The sequence below is a fragment of the Dipodomys merriami genome, unplaced genomic scaffold (assembly GCF_024711535.1).
Source record: "Dipodomys merriami isolate MVZ:Mamm:240054 unplaced genomic scaffold, mDipMer1.0.p SCAF_10, whole genome shotgun sequence".
Lineage (NCBI taxonomy): Eukaryota > Metazoa > Chordata > Mammalia > Rodentia > Heteromyidae > Dipodomys > Dipodomys merriami.
The window spans coordinates 22830176-22841186 of record NW_027202271.1 but is presented as its reverse complement, the minus strand read 5'-3'; the positions used below and the strand labels follow the sequence as shown (position 1 = coordinate 22841186).

The 11011-nt window shown below is 43.3% G+C and overlaps 1 protein-coding gene across 1 annotated transcript in view; it reads left to right on the top strand.

Annotated features, from left to right (window-relative positions):
- Positions 1–438: 438 nt before the first annotated feature.
- The window catches only part of Lrig3 (leucine rich repeats and immunoglobulin like domains 3), a 57423-nt gene continuing 46850 nt past the window's right edge, over positions 439–11011 (top strand). The window contains exons 1-3 of the mRNA XM_069987707.1: positions 439–1030; positions 7160–7231; positions 7390–7464. Of these exons, the coding sequence (XP_069843808.1) occupies positions 774–1030; positions 7160–7231; positions 7390–7464 (404 nt within the window). The 5' untranslated portion in view covers positions 439–773. The remainder of the gene's footprint in view (positions 1031–7159; positions 7232–7389; positions 7465–11011) is intronic.

Below are 11011 nucleotides of genomic sequence, written 5' to 3'. Positions count from 1 at the left end.
TCCCCCCACGCCCTAAATATCCCCAAGTTCTGAGCTCAACAAGCCTTCACGACTTAGCTCACTCCCTTCTTCCCTTCAACTCCAACTAATATACGGTTCCCAGGACGCAGTGGAGACTTCTGGCTAGAGAGGCTGGAAAATGTTAACTCTGAATTTCCTACAATCTCGGCTCCCACTTTCTCCTGTGCTCCCGCCGGGGGAAGGGGCGGGGAGAAAAGCAAGGGAGAGGGGTATGTGTCTGTGTGTGTGTGTTGGGGGGGCGGGGGAGGGGGAGGTTGGAGCCTTGTTATTGTCACGTGGTCGCGGAGTGGATTGGGGGCAGCCTGGCGGGCCAATGGACGCTCGCCCTCCCCGCCCTCTCCACCCGCCCGGCCCCGCCCCGCCTCGCTGTTCCATCGTGAGCGGACTTTGCGCACAGTCCCCGGGACCCAGGCGGAAAAGTTTCTTAGCTGGCAAGCTTTGGAGACGTTGTTCGAGCTGCAACTCGGCCGCACTTGGCCGTTCTTTTTGGTTGCTTTTCTGTTGTTGTTGGAGGCGGAAGACTTACGGAAGGGTTTCGCTGCTGAGACTTAAAAAGACTTTACCCAAGAGCTCGAGAGAGGAGCGAGCACGCGGCCGAGATCGGGGCGTCCACCATCGGCAGCAAAGTTTGTGCCCAGCCCCAGGAGCGCGCGGGTGGCGGAGCGCCGGGCAGAGAGAGAGAGAAAGAGAGAGAGGGAGAGAAAGAGAGTGAGAGAGAGAGAGAGAAAGAGAGGGAGACCGCGGGGACAGCGATGCGCGCGCAGAGGCTCCGTGCGCCCGCGGCGGCGCTGGGGCTGCTGCTGTGCGCGGTGCTGGGGCGCGCGGGCCTGGCCGCCGGCAGCCACCGTGGCGGCCGCGGGGCACCCGATCCGCTCTCGGCACTCTCGGGAGGGGTGTCCTCTGAGCGCCCCTGCCCTGCTCCCTGCCGCTGCCTCGGGGATCTGCTGGACTGCGGTCGCCAGCGGCTCACGCACCTTCCCGAGCCTCTCCCAGGATGGATCTCTCGGCTGTAAGTATGCCCTAGCTGGCGAGGTGGTGTGGGACCTCTTAAGATTTGCGGGCGTGGGAGGGGTGCGGGGCGGGAGTGTTCAGAGCCGGCGAGGGCCTGCACGCTGTGGGCGCGGCGTGCAGCTCCTTCTGCTGCAGCGCTTCCTTGGTCCAGGCCGCGATCGGCTCCCTGTGGGAGTGGAAAAGGACTGGGGGTTGGTGCGGGGGGGGGGGGGAGGGGAGAGGTTCAACCTTACTCTTGCTGCTTGTACAGGTGGACGTTTGGCACGGCTCAGGAATTGGGACTCTTGGCAATTGCAAAGGGTCCGGCTCCTCTGCGCGTTTCTTGTAAGGCCCGGACCAGGACAGATGGTAACCTGTGGGCGACCTGACTTTTCCGTTTCTCCTCTGGAGACACAGACTTGGTTTCGAAGTTGATCGGGCTCTTTTGACTGTTACCAGTCAGTACTTGCCAGCGCGCCTTGGACGTGGGAAGCCCTCCCTCCGCGCAGCCCTTTACTTTTCTACTCTCCTCGGGGCGTCACCATCACCTTAACCGACTGTAAAGGTTTGGGTCACGTTTGTCGCACGACCTGCTTCCCTTGCGAAGTTGGGTGTGGGAAGATTGAGAAGTAGATTATGGAACCGAAGGAGCTAGAGGGTTTTTTTTTTTTTAACTCTCTTTCGAGGACGTTAATTGGTGCAGCTTAGCTTCTTAGCAAGCCAGGACGGTTTGAGCGGGCAAAGAGCTCAATTGCTATTACGCAAGGTTTTTGGATTTTATCGGTGAAGTCTGGTAGCATTGCCAAGGTCACGAAAGCAACGAGGGAGAAAAATGTCACTGACTTGACGCGTCATTAGCACATGTCAACTCTCCTTATAGCTTCTCCAAACCCCTATTTTTGTTTAAATTTCAGGAAAAGCGGTAAGACATAACCCCCAAAGCACAAGATACAGCTATCTTTTTCTAAAGAAGATATAACTTTGACTTCAAAGAGATCATACTTGTAGATTTGGGCCTAGCGGAATTGCAAAGAGACTCCTCAGTTCTTAAAACAACAGTAGTGGACAACTCGAATATCATAACACTATGTGGCCGAAGATTTAGTCAGATAGATCAATCAGTTGTGTTTTTAAGTCCTCTTCTGATCTCAATCCATTTATTTGAGAATTGTAGAATTGCTAGTCATCCATCAGCCTGTTGTGTGTGCTGTTAATAAACTTGTTTAATACAGAAACAGAATGGAGGAGAAATGGCTGGTATTTGCTTAATCGCCAAGCGTGGCACGGCTTATTTAGTAGTTTTCTTTTTCTTTTTCAAATTATTATTACAAGTGAAGAAGGAGATAAGGGCTTTAAAACCTAAAGCAGGAAGACTTTCAATTAGTTGTGGCTAATTCCATTCAATTGCCTCTTGTGGAGGTCCTGCTGTTGCATTCATGAGACTTGAATGGCTCTATTGTTAACATCTGGAACTGAACATTTGAATGACTGGAGGTGAACACCTAGGAATAATAGATGGATGAGAAAGAAAAAGTAGTCCAGGACGTCCTGGAGTGTGTTTTAGAAAAGCTTAGATTATTCACCTAATCTAACTTGATTCAATAGTTTCTCAATGACAAGGGACCATTGGAATCCTGCCAGTGTGCAGTCTGTAGGTACATATTCAGTTTAGCTGTCTGAAAAAAAAATAACCATGCAGCTCTTGATTAGAAGTTGAGTTGAACCCAAAGGGATTCGATACCTATTTAAACATTGTCTTAAAAAGTAGCTGACCTAATTAGGATTTTGTTTTGCAGATAATTTGGTGGCACACTAAAAACAAATTACAGTTTATTTGGTTAGCACAGTCTTTAATTACATTTCCGCCAGCAGTAAATTGTCTCAATACAAGTCCACATTCCTTAAATGTATGTGAAAATAAGTTCCACTTGTATAAATAAGCACTCTGTCTGCTGTCAGAAACCCTGCTGGGATCACTCTGAGCACAGCCCCACAGTCCCGTCATTCTGCTACTTCACTGACTGATTTCTAACCCTCTTTGTAGGTGTCACCAAGCCATGTGGCCTAACTTCTTTATTGTAAATGTTTCTTTTGTCTAGGCCACAGGCTCTGAGAGATCTCTTCTCTATCTTTGAAAGAAGGGGGAAAATAATGTGGAATTGAGTTTTATGTTTTGATCTTTGGTATGTTGGAATGGGGATGCAGAGACTTCAAGAAACTGCTACTTACATTTTATAGAATTAGGAAAAAAAAAAACATTTAAGTCGATCAAGAGGTCAGGAAAGAGAAGTAGAAAGATGCATATTGTCCTTCCCCATTTCTTACCTTTCCTTATGTAAGAGAAAGAAGAAAAAGTTGTCTTGGAAGTCAGAATTCAAAATCACAGTTTTTTCATTTGTTGCATTTGCAGAGTGAAAACTATGTGTGTGTGTATGTGTGTGTGTGTGTGTGTGTGTGTGTGTGTGTGTGTGTGTCCCACTGTTATTAGGTTGTGACTTAATGGTCTAGGAGCCTCATTCACACGAAGTTGAATAGTGTGAGCTGTAAAGCAGTAATACTGTACTCATTTCTTTCAGAAAGTCACTTCTAATGCTTTATGCAAGTGGTTAGGATAGTAACTTCTGGGCCTTGGTTTTTAGATCTGTGCTTACAGAACTCTGGCCCCAAAAGCAGTAGTTGGTAGAATATTTTAGCCCAAAGATAGGAAAGTTTGATATCCAGTGAGAACCTCAAGTATTACGAGGTTCTCTGTGGAAACTCGTAATTATTTATCTTATCACATAGCAGTGTATGAGCTCTCAACAGGGCTTAGGCCCAAGTCTGAAAGGTAGTGTGTGCTAGTGTTGACTTTAGTGTTGGCCTGTTATAAATCTTCTGGCCTGTACCAGAATTGGGGGTGGGTTGCGGGGGAAGGGGGGGGTTGTATTAGTCCTTATGGTTTTCACAGCTGTTTTCCTGTATTTTCCAGACGAAGACTCGAACATAGCAGGCTGATTTATGAGTCACTTTGGATCAGTGTCTTAAAACAGCGCCAGGCTGGCTTTTTTGTTGTTGTTGTTCAACTTGCTTTCCAGATTTCTGCTGAATTAGCAGCTCCCCAAACCCCAGTAGGACTGATTAAGAAGTTGTGCTGTATTTGCATTTTAAAATTTGACTTGGAAGTCAGATTTCCAAATGCTCCAAGGAAGGAAAGGATAGTTGGAATCAAATGCTTTAAATGAATTGTTTTTATATACTTCATTGTGTTGATAGGAATGCAGCAAGAGAGACATTCCTTGATTATGAAGAGGAAGGTTAGGCTGCCTTCTAGATATATCAAGGAGAAAAAAAAAACTTAAAAAAAGTTTCCTGGGGAAAGATGTCCATTCACAGAATTCTTTTTTTTTTTTAATTGTAAAGATACTGTACAGAGGGGTTACAGTTACATGAGTAAGGTAATGAGTATATTTCATATAGAGCATTGTTACCTCCTCTTTTGTTTTTCCCCTACTATCCCTTCCCTCCCTACCTCCCAAATTCTTCCCTCCCCCCTCAAGTTGTAAAGTTCATTTTCAACATAGTGTCTTGTACTTCTCATTGTTACAGTGGGTCAACCTGTAGTGAAGAAACTGTGCGCCCTGTTGAATGTTTTCTGTTTAAGAAAACATAGGCATTATATGTCTTGAGTATAACTTTAACCATCTAGCCATAAACTCAAAACACGTAAGGAAGATTTGGGAAAAATGTGACATTTTGTAACTGGAAAGTAATTATTTCTGAATTGTAAATTATATTAAAATCTAAATTTAGCTATATTACAAGTTTCGTGGCTTTAAGTATTTAGCAGTAAAAGTCACTGGAGGGATATTTTTTTTCTTCTCCCACATATAATAATGGTTTTACTAGTACACTATTTTATGAGTAAAATAGTTCAAGTTGCCAGTCCTGTTTCTGGATTAGACCTGAGTGCTGCCTGCTTGTGCTCTTGTCTCTCAAAGGAGTTTCTTCTTTTTTGGGGGGGGGGGGTCCCGTCGTGGGCCTGAACTCTGGGCCTGGGCGCTGTCCCTCAGCTCTTCAGCTCAAGGCTAGCACTCTACCACTTGAGCCACAGCGTCACTTCCGGCTTTTTTCTTTTTTCTTATGTGATGCTGAGGAATCGAATGCAGGGCCTCATGCATGCAAGGCAAGCACTCTACCACTGAGCCACCTTCCCAGCCCCAGGAGTTTCTTCTTTTAATGGTCTTTTGCTGGAGGATTTCCTTTTATCACCCATGAAACCAAGTGAAACACTGAATCCCATTTGCTCACAAGATTGCCTCATAAAATGTGAAATAATCCTTACAATGGATTGAAGTGTGTGTGTGTGTGTGTGTGTGTGTGTGTGTGTGTGTGTGTGTGTGCGCGCGCACACACACGCATACGTGCGTGTCTTTGGATTTAGAGGAAAAGTCACCTGTAATACATGTAAATACCAGATTGGTTCCCCTTTGCTTTGGGAAGTAGGAACAATGAACGAGGCAGGTATAGTATATTGGAGTCAAGAGAGTCCAGCGAGGCCTGTGTGGTTTTCAGCTAAACTCCCCTGCCAAGGCCTTGGTTGTTTCTGAAGTCATACAGGAAATCTGTGACTGTCTGGGGGTGCTCAAGGCACACAGGTTTGCTGGAATTCTAACGAACGGTGAGTTGTTGGGCTCACGGTTTCCTTGATGAACTCCAGATGGATCTGAGCGGACGGTGAGGGAAAGTGTCTGGCTCCAGCCGGCGTGGTAAGCATGCACCATGGTGCTTGTAATTGCAAGACTTTTATAGTTTCAAGACTGTGCCAGATTTTTTTTTTTCATGTTATAACTACCAGAACAAATCTACTCATGTGTGTTACTGTCTGGTAGGTCTTTTTAAGCAAACATATATCAAATAAAACCATTGCAGATTTAAAAAAAAATAGCTTAAAGGTTGAATACAGAAATCCAGGTGTACTCTTGAAATCAAAACTCAAACAAGACTAAAAGGATCTACTCGTTCACAGAGAAAGATACACCACAACTCCTCCTTGTGTGCAATTCTATCTATGTTTACGCATGTGGGAAACTTGCACATGGGATAGAATTCATGCTTTGCTTCAGTCACTTTTTACTATCTAAATCTTGGGTTATTTTCAGGCCTTCGTTTTTTAAACACCGAAAGAATTGTCTTAGGAAGGTTAGCTTGCCTCTCAGAAGGGAACTTTGAGCCATCGCTATCCATTTGCCTGGTTTCTAAGGAGTCCCTCAGCGTTTGCATTTTCTGACACCAGCTGAAGGCACATACACATGTGTGAAGCAATACAACCAAATGCGTTTGCTGGATTTTTGAATCTAAATGCTTAGGTAATTTCCTCACCTGCAGTATTAATATGGGTTGGAGTTTATTTTTATTCGTACTGGTGTCCTGTGGAGGTTGTTACTACTACATTAGATTGAGTCTTTGAGTAAGCAGCTCACTTATTGTAGTAGCTGAAATCTGTTCCTAGGGGCCTGGACAATCTGTTAGGTGGTTGGTGTGGTTTAATTTGTCAAATTATGACATGTGGCGATTTGGGGAATCAAAGCAGAGGGTTCAGGTTGTTGTGTTTCCTTTTGAACGTGCGCACGCACACACAACACACACACACACACTAACTTTGAACACACACGTGTCCACACACAAACATGTACCATACTTTACGCAATATGCTTGACAAGTTATTTCTGTTCTCTTTGCAGTAGGGATCTTGGTGCTGACTTTTGTGATTAAAAACCTTTCTGTAGAGACTGTCATTTCGTTGACCTGCCTAATTAGCCATGTTTCATGGGCCATGATGTCATCGTATCAAGTTGAGAGTGGGGAGATGGGAGGGTAAAGCAAAACTAGCCGTTCACAAAGGACCTGTTCACCATGTGCCAAAAAACATCTCTTAAAATGTTTGTGGGCTTAAAGTATTTCAATCTGCCAGCCTGTTAAACTAATTTTGTCCTCCGAGCTTAGAGTTTGGCATTTTGGTTTCCATATAGTTTGTGGACAGAATAGACCAATTAGTTTTAGGGTTGTCACTCATGTGGATTGAGATATTTCATCAGCACATTGTTTTGTGCATATCATGAGGCACTATTAGTGTGTAGCAGCTACTTATCATTTTCTTCTTGCCTTCCAGGGACCTAAGTCACAACAGATTATCTTTCATCAAGGCAAGTTCTATGAGCCACCTGCAAAGCCTTCGAGAAGTGTAAGTCTTAATGTCTTTACTTACTAGTCACTGTATGAATATTTAAAGCTTTGCACGTGGGAGATGTCTTTGAAGAATGCTTTATAGAGTTCTCACCTCTGTGAATGACTGATGACCTAATTAGCATCTTGTTTGTTTGTTTGTTTTTGCATTTGTAGGAAACTGAACAACAATGAATTGGAAGCCATTCCAGATCTGGGGCCAGTCGCCGCAAATATTACATTTCTTTCCTTGTAAGTAAATACCAGCAGTATTTCCTAGGTACATTTTCAGGAGCATAGGCTAGTAGGTGGTCCATTTAGACTAATGTAGAGATCTAAAAAGCCAATTTTGAACATGTCCTCCAGAGTCTGATAGAGAAAGACTTTCTGAATTGATTCACTGGTTTTCCAGGCTATGCTGCCATCCTTACAAATTTAAATTTATGAATATGTACTATGTTTTGTTTCTCCTATGCTGTGGCTGGGAAGGTGCTTCTCCATTGAACTGCATTCCTAGTCCCCAGGCTTCCTAAAAACAACACACTAAACGCACTTTTCTGTCATAACTGAAACTCCTCTCCAAGATTCCATCAAGTTATATTCTGTAGACAAAGACTTTAATCCTGGCATTGCTCCATGACTGCCATTGTGGGTGGGAGAGGAGGTCTATGGATCATACGTTAATTATGTAGTTTCTTTTTTCTTTCTTTCTTTCTTTTTTTTTTTTTTGATGCCAGTTCTTGGGTTTGAACTCAGGACCTGTATGGTCCCTTAGTTTTTCTCTGCTCAGCTTTGGTACTTACCATTGAACCACAGCTCCATTCTAAGTTTTTTGTTCATTAAATGGAGATAAGAATCTCACAGACTTCATTGCCCAGGCTAGTTTCAAACTGGGATTCTCAGATCTCAGCCTCCTGGGCAGCTAGGATTAGAGGCATGAACTACCTGTGCCTTGTTTATCACTCTTTATTTTTCTGAGGACAGATGCCTACAGTGGAAATCAGGCTTCAGAAGCCATAATTTGGAGTATCAACTTGGGCAGGTAAAGTCAAATCTGTGATTAAAAGTCAGAAAAACCATTACATGCTAGTTTGCAAATAGGGATTTTCAAATGCAATTAAAATCACGTTAAATATTTTGGGGGTAGATAACAGGTTTATATTCATGTATTGAGTAGCTTTGAGAATATTTTGTCTTTGTGGCATTTAAAGATAGCATTTAAAGTGCTTCTGGCTTAATTTCTAGAATTAAGCAATTTCACCATCTTATCTTAATTAAAAAAAATCTCTGATGTTAAAAACACATTCTTCCCATAAACAACTTATGAAAAAGAACCACCATTGTTCCTTGCTTCTAGTAAAGGTGTTGTTGGAAGGGTTGAAATTATACAGTAAATTTCAGGAAAGCTTTTCAATTAATTAAAGTGATCACTACCCAATTGCTCACATCTGGTGATTTATAGAGGTTTGTTTTTACTGAGCGCTCAGGTCAGCCAAGGCACAGTGTAGCCGCCGTGTCTGCTTTCTTCTGTTTTAATAAGAACCAAGTGACATTTGATCCTGATGTGGTTTTTTTCTCCCCCTCCCCACCAAAAAAAAAAAAAATCAGAAACAGAAAGGAATGAAAGAAAAATCAGTTGGTATTTGACACATAAACACTGAACTTAAAAAATACTTTACACTCTCATTGATACCCATTCTCTCTGCTTTTCCCAATTGCTTAAAATATTTGAGTCTAAATGGAGAATACTGGTTTGGGCAGTTTATAACATCGTATATAGTTCTTCTTGTTTGACCAGAGGAGCCTTTTCTCTGCTGTCCTTGTGCTGTGCCATATCTGTCCGTGTGCTGGCGAATCTCAAGAGTCCTGGCATAAGTGAAGGCTGAGGGGGGGGGTCTACAATCCGGGGAGATGGCGGGGGAGGGTTGGACTATAGTTTGGCTGGGGTGGGGGAAACGTCTAAACTTTGGCTTTGTGCTGGGTCACCAACATGAGAACCAGTGAGGCTGTGAGGCCATTCTATTGGAAACAATGTAAAAAATAAGTAAATAATAGTGAGGGTGTCCTGTAAAGTTGTCACTTGCCACCAGAAAGCTAGGATGACTAGAAACCTGAGTTGAATTCCCTTCAGATATGGGGCCCTTCTATGGAGTTGTCTTCATGCGTGATTTGCCTTAGGGCGTGCTGTGTGTCAAGCCAGTCTCAGGAAAGCCCCTTTCTTTGCCTTCCTCTTATGTGGTGTTACTGCCAGTGACTGCTATGTCAACCTGTGTGATGGCAGACCCAGCTATGGCCTAGATTTCACAGCCTGGGTGCTGAGCCATGGAGGGGATGCGTGTGCAGTATGGAGTGGGAAATTGTTTCCATACCTGTGTAACACCTGGTCACCTTCACCTCTCTCTGTGTTTCCATCTGGAAAAGTTTGGATTTTCTCATGCAGGCGCTTTTGGGAATTATGTCATCATGGCTCCTAGAGCCCCAAGTTTCTGCTTCTGTAGAGTAGGATACTTTCTTTCAGATTGAAGCTCTTGAGAAGAACCAGAGCCGAATACAAGTACTTGCATAGATTTTTTTTTAATTAAAAAAAAGTCTGTTGTTCTACATGGCATGATTCAGATTAGAAACTTGATGTATGATTAAATCTCATATTTTTCCAAATATTTTTCAGGACAGTTTGATCTCTATTATCAGGTTGAAAAACAAATTCTTTGTTTACATTTTGCGGAGGCAGCTGTTTTTCTGGGTTATTGACACAGGTTGAATAATTTGAAAACTTGAGTAAAGGAGAGGAAGGGATTGCATACCAGGGATTGAACACAGGGTCTCCTGCTCGCTTGCCAGGCTTCCTTCCGCTCATGTTAAGACCTTTTTTTGTTTTACTTATTTTTCCGATAGGGCTTTGAGTGTTGCCCACACTCGGCCCAAGACCCCAGTCCTTCTGCCTATCCTCTCATGTTTCTCGGATCATAGACAGAGGATACCATGTCTGAATTATTTGTTGAGATGAGGTCCTACCAACTTTTTGCCTGAGCTGACCTCTATCTACGAGTCTCCTGTTATCTACCTTCTAAGTAGGTGGGATAACAGGCATGAGCCACTGCCTACAGCCCCAGTTGGAGGCTTAGATGTAATATTTAATATCTGAGCTTAGTCCAGTTACTTGCTTTAAGTGTGTGTGGGGATACTCCCAATTGGAGCCACCAGAAGAGATGGTATGAGATCTTCCTTTTCTGTTAACTAGGTGTAAGATACAAGAGCTAACACTGGGTTAAATGGTACCCCATGTCTAGAGATGGAAAAAAAAAAGTTAAGGATTTGTTTTAAAGCCTGGGGAAAATACCAGATAGGCTGGTTGCATACCTCTGGAAATACCAATATTAACAAAGCTCACCTCTAACATTTTATGGGATCTTTTAGAATGCAAAAGTGCTGAAGAGCCCTCCTTTCAATTGAATCACAGACAGGAACCAGAAATCACAGGTGGCTTCAGTGTGTATCATTTTATATTTTTCCTCTCATAATTTTATAGCTGTAACAGCATGGTATTTTTTAGAGAAAGAAATGGAATGATCTTTGGAGTGAGCATATCTTATGGAAAAACTCTTAACCTGGCTTAGGTTATTTTATCTATGAGCTAGTTTGCTCGGGTGTTACACAGGATTTGCTCAAACATTGGTCACTTTTGAAACCTGTGACCTGGGTTATGGATGTTTGAGTCTGTAACTTAGGTAATATTGTCACTGAACAAAAGAGGCCTTGGTGATCATTAAATAAAGCTGGTTGGGTCTTAGTCTTTACG